General features: G+C 46.6%; 1 protein-coding gene across 5 annotated transcripts in view; it reads right to left on the bottom strand.

The window, feature by feature from the left end:
- HECW1 (HECT, C2 and WW domain containing E3 ubiquitin protein ligase 1) overlaps positions 1-19,082 on the bottom strand; it is a 1,624,660-nt gene that overhangs the window by 709,926 nt on the left and 895,652 nt on the right. For all 5 annotated transcript variants that reach the window (XR_011274209.1, XM_069613305.1, XM_069613307.1 and 2 more), the window contains one exon: positions 4,444-4,519. Coding sequence is in view for 4 of the 5 variants with exons in the window: in XM_069613305.1 (XP_069469406.1) it covers positions 4,444-4,519 (76 nt within the window). In the remaining variant the exon portion in view is untranslated. The remainder of the gene's footprint in view (positions 1-4,443; positions 4,520-19,082) is intronic.

Genomic DNA, 19,082 nt, shown 5'->3' with positions numbered 1-19,082 from the left:
CGTGCAAAAGGGATGTGACCTAGCAGTTCGGGCTGGACTACCCCTTTGGGGGTGGGACCAAGCCTGATTTGCATATGGTTTTTCCCCTTTTGTAATGGCTTGGCAGGCGAAGAACGATGGTCTGGAGGGTTGCCCAGAGCAATGCCAGAGGTCAAGATTTATTCTAAACCTTCCAGCCATCAACTCTTTTGTTTTGCTATTGTCACCCCGAGTGGGAAGGGTATGCCCAGACGTGGGTCCCTTGCCTGCTGGGCCTAGAGACCCAAGCTACTCCTCACTGATGACGCCCAACAAGGCTGAAACATGTCTGGGGATGCTTGTGGTCTCGTGCAAAAGGGATGTGACCTAGCAGTTCGGGCTGGACTACCCCTTTGGGGGTGGGACCAAGCCTGATTTGCATATGGTTTTTCCCCTTTTGTAATGGCTTGGCAGGCGAAGAACGATGGTCTGGAGGGTTGCCCAGAGCAATGCCAGAGGTCAAGATTTATTCTAAACCTTCCAGCCATCAACTCTTTTGTTTTGCTATTGTCACCCCGAGTGGGAAGGGTATGCCCAGACGTGGGTCCCTTGCCTGCTGGGCCTAGAGACCCAAGCTACTCCTCACTGATGACGCCCAACAAGGCTGAAACATGTCTGGGGATGCTTGTGGTCTCGTGCAAAAGGGATGTGACCTAGCAGTTCGGGCTGGACTACCCCTTTGGGGGTGGGACCAAGCCTGATTTGCATATGGTTTTTCCCCTTTTGTAATGGCTTGGCAGGCGAAGAACGATGGTCTGGAGGGTTGCCCAGAGCAATGCCAGAGGTCAAGATTTATTCTAAACCTTCCAGCCATCAACTCTTTTGTTTTGCTATTGTCACCCCGAGTGGGAAGGGTATGCCCAGACGTGGGTCCCTTGCCTGCTGGGCCTAGAGACCCAAGCTACTCCTCACTGATGACGCCCAACAAGGCTGAAACATGTCTGGGGATGCTTGTGGTCTCGTGCAAAAGGGATGTGACCTAGCAGTTCGGGCTGGACTACCCCTTTGGGGGTGGGACCAAGCCTGATTTGCATATGGTTTTTCCCCTTTTGTAATGGCTTGGCAGGCGAAGAACGATGGTCTGGAGGGTTGCCCAGAGCAATGCCAGAGGTCAAGATTTATTCTAAACCTTCCAGCCATCAACTCTTTTGTTTTGCTATACCCAATGCAGTCCTAGCCTCCCTAATCTAACTGGTGTTATCTTGGAACCATTCCACAATATATCAGTGTCAAAGAGTGATTGGAATTTTAAATGATGTGTTCCTATGCAATACTGCCACAAGCTGCACCAAGTTCAAAGGGATATTATAGCCCAGCAGCGTATTCCATAGTACAGATCTTATCACGTTGTCAAAGACAGCGGTCATATTAATGATGCCATATAGACTGGACCCAAATCAATGTGTTTCACTGTTCTTAAGAGATGGGCTAATATGGTGGCATTTAACTGGGTACCCGTCTCCTTTTGAAAACCAACTTGGAACCATGACAGAAGAGCTGAAGGTTTTATAATCTTTTCCAAGTCCCTAAGAACCAATGATGTGAAGACCTTAGAGGAGGCATTGTTGGGGCCATGGGCCTGTAATGTCAAGCATTCAGAGGATCTTCCTTTTTAAAGATAGGAATTATTATAGATTGGGTCCAGTAATTTTGAATACAATTACATGTAAATATAGCATCAAATTTGATTTTCAATAAAGGGACCCAAAGAAATAGGTCATTTTTCAAAATGGTTGCTGGAATACCATCTGGTCCTGCCGCTCTAAATGGATTCAATTTGCTTGTGGCCCATAAAATATCCTGACCAGTTCAAGAACACAAACCCTGTATATTAGTGACCTCACATGGATCTATTACATCAGCAAATGCAAGCAGCAGTTTACATTTTTCTGTGACAAATCTGACCCACCTATCTTGAGACACTTGAGACCCCAAGCTACCCCGAGATCTTCCTGCGGTTTTATTGATAGTTGCCAAAAATGCTTCTGTGTTGTGATCCCAAGGATGTGCAAGTATTGCTTGATTATCCTTGATATGAACATCTATTTTGATTGATTTAGCAAAGTTCTTGTGAATTTGGCAAATGCGTTTTTTCCCTCAACATATTGTGCCTGAGTAAAGCTCTGCTTCTACACATTTTTTAATTTGCATGTTTTTCAGTCGTTTCAGAGCAGTGATTTTAGCATCAAAGGCATGTAGGGCTAATTTTTTCGAAGTGGCTATGGTCGAACCAGCTCTCCTCCTTAAGCAAAGCAGCACTATCTCAGTTATAGTAGCAGCTCTCTGCGAGGAAGACCAGTCTAGATTAAGCATCACCGCAGGAGAGCCTAGCTCAGATCTTAATAGGCGAGTACATTTATCAGTTAAGCTTTGATTCCATTTCATGAAATTCCTGGTCGATCAAATGAAAGGAAAGCAAGACCTGGATTGAGTTCAAATACTGGTACTGCAAGTGTGCGAGTGAATCAGGTGGTCCCCCATATTCGGATCACGGATATACAAGGGTCCACAGTTGATCTTAGCTAAACATGAAACATAAATGTAGTCGATTCTGGAATCTAGGTTGCCACTATGCCATGTCTGTGTGGAGGAGAGAGATCCAGCAGACACCCCTAATTGTTGCAGCTCCCATTCAGAGAGAAATCGATCCCAAATTCTTCCTCTGTGTCCATTAGAAGTCCTGCATGCAGAGGCTGCCAGACACCTTAAACCCGTGCTTTGAAGCCTTAATGCACTGCATAGCTGTATTCAAGTGATACCCAAAGGAGAAGGAGTGCACACACTGTTCCACTTGTTCCCTTGGTCTCGAACAACCATGTTCTATAGACAGGAACGTTTGGAGAACTATGAGCACTCTTCAATTAGGGTGGTTTTTGTTCTGTTTCTCCACTGGACTGGGAGCAAAGTCCTGGACTAGGCAGCCTGGAGGTTCTTGAGGCCTGCTAGAAGCTTTATGGAGGTGGTAAGGGAGGCATGGGAGGTCGGGCGCTGGTTAATCTGGACTTAATCTGTATAATTCAGCCTTGCCTACCCTTCTCAACCTGGGCAGGGGTTACCCCATCCTGTTAACAGAGAGCAGCAGAAGGGTTGCATAGCCCGCCCGCCTTTACAAATCTACAATGGGCAATGTGCCACTTTTCCTGATGTGGGAGCTGATAATGTGCATTATTTAATTATTTGGGTGGTTGTGGAATGCTCTACGTCACTTTCCCCACAGCTTCAAAGCCTGTCATGGCCTTGTAGATGCGGCATGGCATCGCAACTATGACCTAAGAAAGCATGACACAATATAGCAAGACATAACACAATGTATAATTATGCACTTGTATAACTCAGCTGCTGTTAGGTCCAAAAATGAAAAGGGATAAGTAAATAATATACTAAATGAAAATTAAGTGAAACCCCCAAAGTCAAATATTGTCCGCAGCAATAAAATCGAAATTTGCAAGGTTTAAAAATAAAACACAAGAATGGAAAGAAGGGCAATGGAAGCCCAGAAGCAGTGTGTGAGTCTGTGTGTGTGGGGGGGGGTTGTGGGGTGAGGTCAGACATAAGTGTATACAAATCCCAAGTGAGCAATGTTAGAAACGTAATGAGTAAGTCTCACTCGCTTTCACATGTATGACTACAAGCTGGCTGGATTGCATTAAAACTGATCCAAAGACACATTAATTTCCTCCAAAGCTGACTCCCAGACCTCGGCACTTTGCAAGCTGTAGTATAAATGGGCAATTGGGCAGTGCCAGGCAGGGAAATCCTTCAACAATCCTTTCAAAACCTTGACAGGACATCATGATAGGACATATCATTGCGGTGCACTGCGTTTGCAGATTTACATTAAGTATACAGAGTTATTTGAAATATTTCTCTCGTTCATTTCTGCAGCCTCTTGAATTATTAACCAAGGTTATTCCTAATGATGTCACCCTACAAATTGAACATGAACACACATTCTTTGCAAAACATTGCAAGAGCTATAATTTATAGCACATTTAAAAAAAAAGGTAAAATGCATTTGGATGCCGGCATTTGCAAACATACTGAATATGAGAGAAACATCCAGTCTAATATTAATTTCAATCTGCATTATTGCATAGAAACCGACTGGGCAACAATGTTCCAGGTAAACACGACATCATGCACACAGCAGCACGGTGGGCAAAGTTATTCTACGAGGTTTGGCGATCTGCATTCTCTAGGAAAAACACAACCTTTCAGCCTCAATTGTACGCTGCGGGGCAAACATCTTTTCTCTGCTTCATTTGCGGACACGGAAGTACTAAACCGAGGGCAAATGAGGACAGCAGCACTGCTATGAGCGCGCGCGCTGGGAGCACTGTATGACCATTACATCATGGCGGATCCTTTCGCACGTGCCCGCTGAACCGGGTCTGCCCAACCCCAAGGAGCATTCCAAGGCCTTACCTGACAGAGAGAAGCTGATGAGCCGGCGGCTGCCTTGCGTCTGCGTGGCTTCTTCATTGGCGATGCTTTTGAAGACCTACGTGGGGAGAGAAGACACCACGTTGTCAGTCTCCACACGCCACGCCAGCACGCTCCGGGCAGAAACGGCCTAATGACTGTGTCTGAAGCCGGTCAGTAAGAATCAATAGCATGCTCTCATTATGTGCATATTGATGACAGCAGGCTTTTACCAGACTCCTGCTGCGCCAGAAGAGGCCCTAATTGCCCCCAGGGAGACATGTTCTCAGAAACGGGGCCTTCACGTGGCAGGGCTGTAGTCTTTCAATGCTGTGGGAAGGCCAATACACGCCACGTATACTAATAACATGCAATGGATGGACCTGAACACACCAAAGCTCTTAATGCCAGCACCGGGCTAAATAGTACAGTTCTACCTAAATTACCAAAAGATATGCACGTAATCTTCCCCTTTCCCTTCTCGCTCTCTGCACTTGCACGAGCCAAATGTTCCGCAGGCCTGGTAGGACCGCTTCTTTGTTTTGCTCAGCTTCTGCTTGCATATTCCATTGCCCTGCTGTTCCCTTGTTCACTTCCCTTTGCCCTGGGGGTGCTTTGAAACACAATTTTGTTAAAGTATAAGTGCCTTACAAATGACCAATAAATAAATAAATAAATGCAGATGTGTCTCATACGTATTGATTGTGGGTATCCTGGAAACCTGACTGGGCTCTAATCTCTAGTGGCCCTGTGATCATGGACCTAATGAAGTGTAGCAGGTGCCACGTTCAAACTCATAGGCCTTAAAATGGCAAGTGGCAACGTGCATACACAGAAGTGGGTACAATTTTTTCTGGCATGTTCACAATCATTTTTTCTCCCATCAATCAATGAACCGGGCATTAAGAGACACCGGCAGCATTGGCAGCTGTAATGATTGAACCTTTGTGCTCCCCATGAAACACGGTCAGCATAATTTGCTGTGAGTGCGCCAGCACCACGGTCTGCCATTGCAGCTTGCATGCGTCTACTGCAGGCGAAGAAGAATACACAGTAGAGCCTGCACACGGCAGGACTGCAAATTACACTAACACAAGGCATGGCAAGTAATCAGGAGAGGTCCGGCAACTTTTGCCCCAGGGTGCAAGTATGGTTTCCTGGCCCGTGGTGCAGTGGCGCAAGTCCACAATGCAGCAGCACCAAGTTCCAGAACAGCTAAACTCACTACCAGCCTCTTGCCCACCTAGTATATGTAGTAGCCATTACTTTCATGCAACATATCTTTCAGTTATGTTTGTGGTTTCTTAGAGAACCGTGCACCAGGGAACTGCCCCCACATACCAAAAATAGTAACATATGTTTACCACGGTTATATAATTTGCTGAAATTGAAAAGCTAAGATTTGAGCCCAGGTTTCACTTTTGCCCCAGTTTATAATTTGACAGCAGGCAAAATCTCCGCCCTTTTCATTCTGCCCCATCTGTAGGTGAAGAAGCTAGAGAATTAATTGGCAGAGCTGATCTAGGGGGGTCTGTCTTCCTCTACGAGCCAAATGCCTGCTGGCACAGCAAAAGACCCATACCTGGCTTCTTGCCTCCCCACCGCACAAGACAAAATCCATGTATGGCACTGTGTTTACCTCCCAAAACATAAGAACCTCACTTGGCATACTACCTCCCAACCAGAACCGATAGTATAAATGGTTAGTATTTATTTATGGAGTATTACTATACATTATAGACCCGTAAGAGTGAGACTTTCCCTACAAACAATTACGGAAAACAAGGCACATTAATGAAAAGTGATTTGACCAGGAACATTTCTCATTTCTCAATTTTAGAAGGTGGTCGGTTTAAGCCCTAGCTTTCTGGTTCCACAGTTTCACATTTAGAAAATAGTGGAGACATATGGGCTCATTATGTGTTCGCTGGTATCCCACCGGTAATTCAGAAGGGATACCGGCAAACGGACCTACCATTACCAGCGCCTGATAACCCAGTATTAACGGGCTATTACAGGTGCCGGCAACGGTAGGTAAATCCCCATTCTAGACTCCATGGGTGGATTGCTGGTAATACCGGCTGGGTTTTGCCAGTGGAAGCCTGTTTTCCCTTCAGCTCTTGGTTGGAGGTAAAACAGTCAACCCTGTGGGATGTTTTTACCCATGCATCCAAAGCCCTACCATAAAACTGTGCAGTACTGGCATGGAAAACATCATGATGGCCAGAACTCCCCAGAGAGTGCACAGGGAAAACATGAAGAATAGGCTGCCACCTTTTTTACCTATGTTGTGAGCACAGGAGGGCACTGCCTAAAACCACCATTGAGCTACACACACAGTAGCCTGAAACCATTGGGAATGGCAATGCTGATTGCCAAAAAAGCAACTCAGAACTGTGGGGAATTCATTTTCTTAATCCCAAAAATGGTTGCATTACCAGTACTCACCACTATCAGAAAGCCGGCGTTTTAAAACCACCAGACTTTTGTGTAAAACTGAACAAATGAAACAAAACCAGACCAAGGAAAGACTTGCTAAGAGGTGGATACAATGTAAAACTATATTCTGAAATGACTTGAAGGAAGTAATTATTTAATGTATAGGTAAAAATTGTCAGTTTGATTTGAATGTAGAAAACTGGGAACAAAAAGTGACATTTAGTTGAAACCTGGCTTAATGAAACTGAATTCTGCCTGACAACTACCCCCGACAGGAGTTGAAACTGGATGCTCAGCCACTCTGCCCCTGGCCAAAAGGAGTTAACACCTCTCTGATTAGATTAGGGGTGGAGCAGCTGGGGACTACAGGGAGTTGAACAAAGGCCTGTCCTGGACTCAGGCAAATGTTATATTGGGGGCGTCGTAAAATAGCTTCCTCTTGGGAGAAACTGGGGGGCAGCTGTGCCTCTGTGAACAAGCTGGCTTGGGGGAAGTGGATAAACCAGTTATTCCACCCTGTGATGTGGGAAGCCACACCCCTTTTTGACCAGAGCATAATTTTAAAAAGATAGATAACTCATAGTGCGGACTTGTCAGAATTATATAAGTAATATCATTATTTTTGTGATTTTTCTGTGAACATTTTAAGAGGCGTTAGGACCCTGTGATGTATTCTGGGGGGGTTGCTAGCGGAAAATAGGGTCTCACTCCAAATGTATGCATGTTAAAAATCTGACACTTTATCATCTGTAACCCATATCCCTGGTGCACATTTGTGTAAAATCTGGAAAGGTTTACAGGTCGTTATCTGGATGAAAAGGGGAGAATTCTGTCATCAGTGGACATGACATCGTAAAAAGACAGGGATCGGATGGTTTGGTGCTACAGAAAATATGTTAACTGGACCTATAATATTAGAAAAATGGTACATAGATAAATATGTATTTGGGTCAGAAATAGATTTGTGTGCAATCTGACAAGGGGAGGTTCCTCTGACCATAAAACCTACAGCATCACTCTGACTCACATTTCCTTCCCCCAATCAAGGGAGAGAGGAGGAATTGGCCAATGATAAGTGAGAGGGGCAGGTTTAGTTATGACCAATGCACACACCCACTTTCCAAAACACATAAAAAGAGACTGCTGGGACAGGTAGAGACATTCAATTCCATTTGCTGCGGAGCATGCTGACCAACGACTTCACATCCAGAGATCCAGTTTTCAAATCCATCAATCTCCAGAACCTGTAGCAGAAATTAACTCCAGAATTTGTAGCAGAGAGGCCTGAATCCACCAGCTGAGTCCTCTTCAGCAGGCCTCAAAACTAACCAAACTATTCCACAGCCGGGCGAGCTGTTTTGAAGTTTTGCCGAGAATTTTTGCAAGAACCTGTAGCCGTACCCAGAAAGCAGTGTTACATCCAGAATCCAGAGAGGCTAGACCAGCAGAGCAGAGCTGGCCCAGATCGCTGTGAGCAGAACCGGTGCCTGATTGACCCACCGAGCAGACAGAACCGCAGCCGGACGTGTTGACCAGATCCGTGACGAGGCCTAGTTCAAATTTATATTGTGAGTACCTAGCAGAACTGTGCAGAACCAATCTCTTAGTTAAAATAATCTAATCCAAACTATTTTAACCTAAGTAGAACTGCCTCCTAGAAATCGTGTCATCTGTCATTTTTAAAGCTGCACAACTGTCACCTGTCACTTCTGCAGCTGCAAGCTGTCACCTGTCATTTTGAGTTTACTTTAAATCCGAAAATCTACCTTCATTAAATCGTCCGTATCTCTGGAACCGTTTGGGTAGCTTCCTACTCCTTATACTTTTTACGCACTTGCGTAATTTACCGCGATTTGCGATTTTGGCTCAATTTCTCCACTTGTCAAAATAGCAGCTCCATTCTTTCTTTTGTTAAAATCCGTTGCAACTTGGTAATAACTCATAGAGCATTGCTAAAGTGAGCCTGAACTAATACCAACACGCATCTCCCACTCACCCTGAATCTCTAGAGGGAATTAAAATCAGTTGGCATATTTTCCCATCCATTGCCATCACATTTAAAAAGCATTTTGGGCCTGTGTTTCAAACTCCTACCTGTTTCCTCTAAGCTGGCTGGGTGGGAACTGAATTTCGTATTGTATTTGATTGCATTCCTGAGAACTGTGTGCTCCTCTTTCCATCTCCTTCCATTTCTTACATTGCTTAGGGGAGGGGGGTGAATTGCCCGAGAAAAAGTGATTATCTTATCTTTTGCTACTTTATCCATCCTATACTAACTCCTCATTGATTGTAAAGAAGTGTGCTAGTGCCAGATTACCGATTGTTGATCAACATCATATGTCTAAGTGTACTATCAGATATTAATTTATTATAAAGTGTGATATATATATATATATATATATATATATATATATATTGTTTAAATTCTCAAATAAACCTTTTAATTTGCAAAACAAACCTACTTCTTGGCTCAGTGGGGTAGGGGGATTCTAAGAGGGGGCTGTTATACAAGGGTGGTCATCCAGAGTACTGAACTAGACATAAAAATACATCAATAAGGATTTTCCTCAGCATCCCAGACTAGGCATTGACTTAGCTGTAGTGTTCATTGAATATCGCTTACAAAAGTGGGGGCTCGAAGCCGGGATATTCTGGGTTAGATTTACCACTTGTGCAGATTAATACAGTGTGCCAACTGACCAGATACACATATCCGGTTAGATCACCACGCTGTTTTACACTGTGAAAGCATCCCTCAAAGGAATGCTCTAAGGAAACGCTCTGTTTTGCAAAATAAAATACAAACTTCTGTAAGTCAGGAAGGAACTCAAATTCCAGAATGACGACCTTGGTAGATATGAAAATAGCCAGAGAGCACTTCTTACATAAGCTATTTGTGAGAGGTGAGTGGACTCATCAGGACCAAACAGTCTGGTTGCAGGCAATCGTGCAACAGGTCACTGAAACAGGGTCAGATATATGGAGAGATCAGGGTCCATTACATGTGGCCCTGAGTGAATTATATATGGCTTCTAAGGCCAAAGATGAACACAATAAGATTGCCAGGATAGCGGCATATTTGTATCTATATATGGGAGCCATGCAGGACAAATGTGCTGAAGGCCAAGATCTGGCAAATAGGCAACAGATGGCGTTAGAAAAGGCCCAATCTGACCTGGTCTCTTCTGAGCAGAGGCTGCAGAAGAGCCAGGAGTCAGAAAATGATAGCAGACAGTACATCACTAAAATAAAGGAGGATATGGATGTGCTGCAACAGGAAAAGGCTGACCAGGATACCAGATTTCTGGCCTTGCAGAAGGAGTACCAAGAAGGTTTGGACTCCCTACTGCAGAGCCAGAAAAAGCTGGAGCAACAATTAGATTTCAATAGGGCATGTGCTGAGCAGGTAGTCACCCTGCAAAGCCACCTAGATAGGGAAAAAGAGGAAAGCAGTAAATTGATTCTGAAGGACCTGGATACCCAGGCAGAGTTTGATCAGGAGCGCCAGAAAGCTGATGCCTTCCAAAGGCAAAGAGACGACATGGCGGCACAGATGCAGGCTCTTAGTCAGGAAAGGGATACCTTAGGCCAGGAAGTCTGCCACTTAAAAAGGAAAATGGAAGAAAATCACCTGGCCCTCCAGGGACTGGGTGACCTCCAAAAAGAACACCAGAACTTGTTAGAGCACACCAGGAGGGTGGAGGAGGCTCTGGCAAGAAAGGAGCAGGCCAGTAGGGATGGGACTCAGGAGGTAACCCTCCTGCAGCAGAGACTGGCCCAGTACTCCAGGACCAATCAGGAGGCACAGAGAGAAAATGAGGCTCTCTGTCAGCACAATGATAGGCTCCAGCAACAGGTAGCGATGCAGGAGAGACTGATAGAGTCTAGTAAGGCCTTAACTGAGGAACTGAAAGCGCAGGCTCTTGCATTGCAACAGGGAACAGGGGCGGATAGAGATGAGGTTCGCTGGGAAAGAGAAACTCCTGAGCATAACCTAAGGAGCCCTAGTGCCAGAGGCCTTCACCTCTACCAGTCCCTGGACTCTGCCACCCCCATGTTCCCTGGCGCACATGAGCATGGGGCCACAGGGATGGCAGATCACTATCCAGCTAAAAGTATGGGGCTCATAGGCCAGTACCACCCAGGGATGGAGGGGCAGACATCAGGGTATGGGCACCCAAGCACAGTGCAATTTAGTGGGGAGCCCAAGGAGAGTAGGCCCACTAAGGGCATCCTGAAAACCTCTGCCCAGTTAGGTCAGTGGGGGGGATACCCAGCAAATCCTGGTAGCAAGGAGGGATCTGAAGACTCCTCTGAGCGTCACAGGACACAGGAGACCAGGTCCCCACATTCTGCCAGTCATTCCCAGGCTCGCAGAATCCGGGAAAACCTGGAAGATCAGACTGGCACCTCTGGGAGCAGCGCTTCTGAGTCGGAGGATGAATGGACCAGGGTTACCCGAACCAAAAAGGCCAATAAGGCAAAAAGGGCCTTGCTTAAGGACCCATTGAAACAAATAAAGGCAATAAGGAGTGTCATCACGCCTTATTATAAGAACGCCAAGTATTCTGTTTGGGAACACTTGGAGCTCTATGAGCAAATGATGGAGACTTTCCATTTGAAGGACAGCCAAAGCTGTATTCAATATGTAAAGTGGACCTTCTCACCAGAATACTCAAGTTTCTTTGCGGGGCTGGCGGATCAAAACCATTCAAGGTGGTCCACATACAGGGCGGCCATCTTGAAACATTTTTCTGTGCACAGAAATCCTCAAGAGGCTCGCAAGGCAGCCTACAATTTGCAATGTGGGGAGGATCAGGCCCCACAAGAGTTTGTGCAAGAATTAAAGCGTGCTTTTGCGCAGACCACCAGAAGGGTGCGCACGGATAGCAGAGAATTTATCAATACGTTTTTCCATGCCTTAACCAAATACTTAATGACCCAGCTCGTGAGAGATTTTCATGAGAAAAGATCTTTAGACTGGGTCATTGAACAGGCTACCCGGATCTATGAGGTGCAGAAGCCCATCGAAAATAAAAATAACGCGCCGAAAAACCCCAAAACCAACAGCACCCCTGCTGCTGCCAAGGTGGCAGAGGTAAAGGTTGCCCCCGTTTTAGATTTGGAGATGGGGGGGCCTAAAAACCTGCCTGCACCAAATAATTCACAGCCCAGAAGGCCCTCGGGCCAGTCACAGACAGGGAGTCGAGGAGGTAGTCGCACAAATGGGGTCTTCCGCTCCCCTGACTATGTAAGTCCCCGCTTCAAGGGAATCCGACCAATCCTGGGTTATGTGTGGACTCCTCCAGCCCAAGGGGGGATCCAGCCAAGCACCTAACCCAGGGAACTTCCCTCCCAACTTCTCACAAGAGGGCAGAAATTCTCCAAATCCTGGACAGAACTTTTTCCCCAGGTATCCACCCAATTTCCAGCCCCAAAATCATCCATCCTTCTTTCCCCAATTCCCTGAGCCCAGACAACCTAATCCGGGAGAGGGGAGGCCAAGGGTGGAGGGGTACCAAAATCTTCCCAACCAGGGGTACTACAAGAGAAGGGATAGCTACCCTTCCCGGGATCAGCCCAGGGGAGAAAATAGAGCCCCGTATCAGCCTGAGCGGGTTTCACAACTTGAGCGCCAGGTCCAAAATATGGCACGGGATCTGGGTCACATACTGAGGGCTCAACAGAACCCTCAGATGAGCATGCCATCGCAGAATGCCCCAACCTCTGGACCTGGTGCTCCAGAACAATGACGGGGGCAGCACCCCGATAACCCACCGGTTCCCAGGGAGGAGGCACAAGGGGAATGGGGGTGTAAAGCCTTGGAGGAAGCTTCCTTCCCAACTTGTAAACAGCCCCTGGAAAACCAGGAACCGGAAACAAAATCTCCTGCCCCTGAAAGCCTGCCTCCCAAGGAGCAGAGGGGGGGTAGGAGAAACAAAGGACCCAAACAGACCCACTTTGTGGAGGAGGTACAGGTCTTCCAATTTGAGGGAGAGGGATCCTCAGAAGATCCTGGGAAAAGGATCTTCTCCTTCAGAGATGGGGGAACTCCTCCCAAGGAAAAATGGGTCCCAAGGGATGCCAATTCAGACTGGGGAGAATGGAGACTGAGCTACCGCCGCCCATCATCTCATCCCAGAACCGACAATACCAAAATCCCGTGGGTCAAACCCATCCTGAGGACTGCCTCCAAAAAGGGGGGGTGGTCCAGAACCCGAAACCATTTCCAGTTGCCAACTTTTCGTTTCAGATTCCCCAGGCTCTCCACAGAATTCTGCCCAAATCTCTTCGCTAGCAATGTCCAAAACCAGAAAGTTAGCCCACCAGTTGTCCAAAAATGTGCATTATTTGTGCCCCCTTGAGGAGAAGGAGGGAAGATATTATGCCCCGGTACAAGTACTGGGGCAGGGTACAATTTTGGCACTGGTGGACACTGGATCCCAAGCTACCCTTCTGTCCAAAAGGGCCTTTGATGAACTAAATGCAGGAAGGGGGGAGAATTACCGTATTCCTCTCACCTCTCTTCCTGGACAACTGCAGAACTTTGATGGGAAGGAAATTCCTGTCGAGGGGACTGCAGATTTGGACATCAAAATTGGGCGACACAAGGTGAAACACCCGGTCATAGTAGTGACTCCAGAGGGCACCCCTTGTTTACTAGGGAATGACCTCCTGAGAAGGTTGTCACCCCTAATAGATTGCGTAAACAAGGTCCTCTGGACCCAGACTAGCCGACCAATAAAATTAAAACAGAGTGTCAACCATGTTAGTTTAAACGGCACCTGCCACATGGTTGAACAAAAATCTGACCAAGTAGAATTTCACTTCCAGAACAACCAAATCCCAGACGTGACAGTAATAGCAGTAGGACAACAGACTGGTGGTGGGGGGTCCTCTCTATTTCTGAAAATCAACCTTCCTTCCAGTTTAAGGTGGTATTCCACACTGGAAGGAAACACTCTGAAATTCTTTACCAATCCACAATCAGACACTCCCACTCCTATAGTCCAGAAAGATGTGAAATCAGCTCAGAGCCTGGCTGATATTCAGCAAATTGGAGAGCAGTTGTTCATCCCTGTTCAGTTAAATGATGGGAAGGACTCTGTTCTCGCTCGAGTGTGTGTGAACAACGGTAAGAGCTTCATCAGCGAAGCCATGTTCCGCCAACTCCCAAAAGATCCAGTCATTCCCACATTCAAACTGATAGACAAATGGGAAATGGACCTGGAAGCACCTAATTCCAAACATCTCTTGCCAAGCAGGTGTATGCTCAAAATCTCCATTGGCAACAAGAGCATAGTCCATAATTGTTGGGTCGTGCGAGACGTCACTGCCGCCTTTTACTTAGGCAGTGACATTCTCAATCGCTTTGCCATTAGTTTGGACCTAATAAACTTCAAAGCTTGGTCCCGATTAGCGGATAATCCCATGGGCTTTGAAGATCCAGAAAAATCATTTAGGTCAGCTCAATTGCTACCTTATGCAGTTGAAATTCAGATCAAAGAGGAAGTCACCATCCCAGAAAGGACCCGACAATTCTCCCTGGAAGTGAAAGTTAGAAGAGGACAAAAATTGAAAAACCCTGATGCTTATATACATCTAAATGCTTCTCTCCAACAGCAAGGGTTAGGGGTAAACCCAACACCATTAGTCAACATAGAACATGACACCATTCCAATAGAGGTGGATAACAGCGACTTAAAGAGTATCACTCTAGCCGCAGGCACCATTATTGGAATGGTGATTGATGACCGACATTTCTCCATTGATTTAGGAAATGAACTGTTAGGACCAATCCCCAAGGACTGTTTTGACAGTGACAGTGAGGACAATACAACACCAGACAGGATTTTCACCCGGCATGGGGGGAACTTCCTGGTGTACACTTCTTGCCCTTATGGTAAGGAAGATGTGACTTGTGTCATCAGGAGGGATGAGGTGATTTTCCAGGTCCATGAGGGCTGCCTTTCCCACCTGAAGCCTCCAGTCCAAATCAGCACTCTGACCAGGGACTTCTCCACCCAGCTGGAGGAGGCCGCTGAGATAGCCAAACCAGAAGTCTTTCCAGGCTTCAGGCAGATGGTGGAAGAGAGAGTTAACCTAGCTGATGCCTGTGTGACTCTGGAACAGAAGCAAAAGTTGAAACACGTTTTCTTGGATTTCCAAGATCTCTTTGCGGTAGACTCATATGACTGTGGTCGCACCGACATCCACACCACAACAATTCCCACGGACCATGGAATGACTCCAGTGTTTGTGAAGCCATATCGCTTGCCTCTCGCATCCATGGAGTCCCTTACTGAAATAATTAAGAACCTTGAGTCCCGGGGAATAATCCGTCCATTCCACAGCACTTTCAATAATCCGGTGCTGGGAATATTGAAGCCAAACGGCCAGTGGAGACTCTGCGCCGACCTTAGGGAGCTCAACAAACGGGTCCATACTTCCCGATGGCCTCTGCCCTACATTGACCAAGGGCTGGCCCAGATTCAGGGGTCACAGGTATTCACAGCAATAGACCTGACCAATGGATACTGGACCGTGCCTGTCAGTAGGGAGGACCAATACAAACTGGCTTTTACCTTTGGAGGCCAGCAGTACACATGGACCCGGACTTCCTTCGGATACCTCAACTCCGGCAATGAATTCAACATTTTCCTGCAAAAGGCCATGCCTGACCTGGGTGCGAGGGGTAACCTGGCTTATGTAGATGATGTCCTCATCAAAAGTACATCTGTGGAGGAACACATAGCAGAGATCCGTTATGTTCTGACACAGTTGAGGGCCGCCGGAGCAAAACTTTCCTTTCAGAAAGCACAGTGGTGTAGAACTCGTGTTAATTTCTTGGGGCATGAGATTACTCCTCAGGGTCTCTGTCCCCAAGAAAAGAAAGTGGAAGCACTCCAGAAACTGAAAGACCCCACAACTCTGCGGGAACTAAGGAGCCTCCTTGGACTGACTAATTACAGCAGAAAGTTCATTGAAGGCTACGCAGAGATCACTAGACCCCTGATTCATCTCTTGAAGGGGGGGTCAAGTGGGAATGGGGTCCAGAACAATCTGAGGCGGTAAGACAACTCAAAAGAAGCCTCTCACAAGCGCCTTGCCTAGCTTACCCTGTCAGAAACAAGGAGTTCTTCCTGGAGACGGGGTTCTCTAATACGTGCTTGACGGCAGTATTATACCAAAAGCATGACAAGGTCAATAAAGTAATCTCCTATGCGAGCAAAACTTTATCCTCTGTGGAGGAAAAATTCAACGATTGTGAGAAGGCACTCCTGGCAACGGTGTGGGCATTGAAGAATTACCGCACGTTTATCCAGGGGGAACACATCATAGTGGAGACTCCACACCAGCCTCTGCAATACCTCCAAAGTGACAGAATCTGGGCCGGAAATGTGAGTAATTCCCGAATTACTTCCTGGATTCTGTCAATGCAAGGCTTTCCTATAGAGGTCAGATATGGCCAAAACAAGAAGAGTCCCCTCGCGCATGGTCTGGCTGACTTGCATGATTGTGCCAGAGAAAACTGTCTCGAGGACGAAAGTCTAAAAATCAAGGACAACATAGAGGCATACCTTAATTCCCCACACAAAGTCTTTGAAGAAGACAAGTGTGAGGGAATGCCCACGAGGGGATGCTCGTACCATGTTGACGACAACGGGGAGAAAGAACTGGTGGCCGGCGTAGGGAATGCATGGGTGAATGAGTCACCAGAACCCTCCGCTGGATACAAAATTGGTCCCCGAAGTAGTCAGGTGGCAGAATTGATGGCTGTGCATCAGGCCATCCTCACTGCTGTCCAACATCAACTCCATGAACTGGTCATAATCACAGATTCGGATTATGTACGGAACGGGATGTGGGAGCACCTGGTTAATTGGAAAACCAGAGGCATGTTATGTGCTAATAACAAACCCTTGAAACATGGGAAGTTAACCCAAAACATTGATGATCTGGTCACATCGAATGAGATGACCATCTACTGGAAAAAGATCAAGGGTCATTCCAAAGTAGAGGGACCAGACAAAACTGGAAATGACTTAGCTGATCAGCTGGCCAAAACCGGGGCCATCCAAGGAGATCTAATAGAAATAGAGTCCCTGTTGGGGGAAATCCAGGTCACTGCCATCACTAGGTCCCAGACCAATGCTAACAATGATCTTTCAACTGCACAATGGAGTAAGGAGACCCCTGATGCTGATTCAATTATAGCTCAGAAGGGGGATCCAATTATTGGTAAGTTTTACCAACACCTTGAGGACCCTAAGAACTTTCCCCTGACGGATACCGATTACATTGGGAAAGAGAACCTTAGAGTGTTGATGAAATGTCTAAAAATGTTCCGGATCCAAGACGGTTTGCTGGTAAGGAAATCCAAAGCTGGCCACGATCAGTGGGTGGTTCCTACCTCATTCCGATGCCTGATGTTTAGTCACGCCCATGATGCGGCCACCGCCAGTCATAGGGGGTTTCGCACAACACTGGAAATCTTAAGAGAGGTTGCATACTGGCCACACATGGGGCAGGACCTCGACCAATATTTGAAGGGTTGTCTTCTGTGTGCACAATTTCAGCCATCATCCCTCACACACCGTGCGCCTCTCCAGAAGAGGGGGATGACACTGCCATGGTCAGATTTGCAAATAGACTTTGTAGGCCCTGTGATTCGCTCGTCTAGAGGAAACAAGTACATGTTGACCGTTACATGCTTGTTTACCAAGTGGGTGGAATGTCTCCCAGCCCCAAATTGCAAGGCAGAAACTGCAGCTGCCCTGATGATTAACCACATCTTTTCCCGTTTTGGTCTACCTCAAAGGATTGAGTCAGACAGGGGTAGCCACTTCACCAGTGAAGTAATGACAAAGATGTGGGAGATACTGGGGGTCAAAAGGAAGTTACATATTGCTTACAGGCCAGCTTCTTCTGGAGCAGTGGAGAGATACAACCAAACCATTGTGAGCATATTACAAAAGTTTGTGGCAGATTCTGGGCCAAGTTAGGATATCCGATTACCTCTGGTCCTAATGGCCATCAGATCTACCCCTTCATCTGCAATCAAAATGTCACCATTTGAGTTGATGACTGGACGCAAGATGGTGCTTCCCCAGCATTTGCCCTACAGGACCCAGGAGCAAACGTTGATAAATGCATCCACAACTCATGAGTATGTGGAGAATTTAAGGAAACCCCTTCAGCATGCTTTTGCCTATGCTCAGCAGAATCTAGAAAGATCAGCCGAGAGCATGAAGACCCACTATGATTTAAAAACTACCCAAAAGGAATATAAGGTGGGTGATCGGGTCTATCTATATAATTTCCAAAGGAACCAGGCCGAACAGCAAAAATTCTTGCCTACATGGAAGGGACCGTTTGAAATTATAGACAAGATCTCCCCTGTTGTCTATAAGATCTGCATCCCCAAAGGCAGTCTGGCGGAAGGGGAAGACAAGTGGGTACATATAAATCAGCTAAAGTGTTGCCATCCCAGGCACACTCTGCAACAACTGGAGGAATCCACTGGAATCCCAGAGGGGGCCGCTCCAGAGTAATTCAGTTCCAACCCTAAAATATTCCACATATAGCATATAAAATTCTGTGATCCTTGTATATATATATGTTCTTGTCTCCTAATTTAAAAAAGAAAATGTATATGTTCATATCTTCTGATTCATAAAATGTATATGTTCGCCACACCATTAATAGTGGTAAAGAGATGTCTACAAATAGGTATTGCCGCTTTGCTTTATCATCCTAGGAGAGATGAAACCATGGAGACGGACCAAGGAGGACGACCGGGGACCGGGAGCAGAGACCCGAGGGGCCCGGGGTACCGCCAAATCCTCCCATCAGGACCAGCAAGGAGAACTGATTGATCGACTGGAGGGAGGAAAAGATGCTGAACTGTGCCATCCATGGAATTGGAAGAAGAGGAGGTGAACATCCCAGATCTTGCGAGTTCCATCAGCGAAAGGCCAGAATGGCCGTCGCAAGAGGGGGGGCTTGTGGGATGTTTTTACCCATGCATCCAAAGCCCTACCATAAAACTGTGCAGTACTGGCATCGAAAACATCATGATGGCCAGAACTCCCCAGAGAGTGCACAGGGAAAACATGAAGAATAGGCTGCCACCATTTTTGCCTATGTTGTGAGCACAGGAGGGCACTGCCTAAAACCACCATTGGGCTACACACACAGTA

This window comes from Ambystoma mexicanum, chromosome 5p (genome assembly GCF_040938575.1).
Source record: "Ambystoma mexicanum isolate Mex_15411 chromosome 5p, UKY_AmexF1_1, whole genome shotgun sequence".
Lineage (NCBI taxonomy): Eukaryota > Metazoa > Chordata > Amphibia > Caudata > Ambystomatidae > Ambystoma > Ambystoma mexicanum.
The sequence above is the reverse complement of the archived record's forward strand: the minus strand, read 5'-3'. Positions and strand labels throughout refer to the sequence as shown.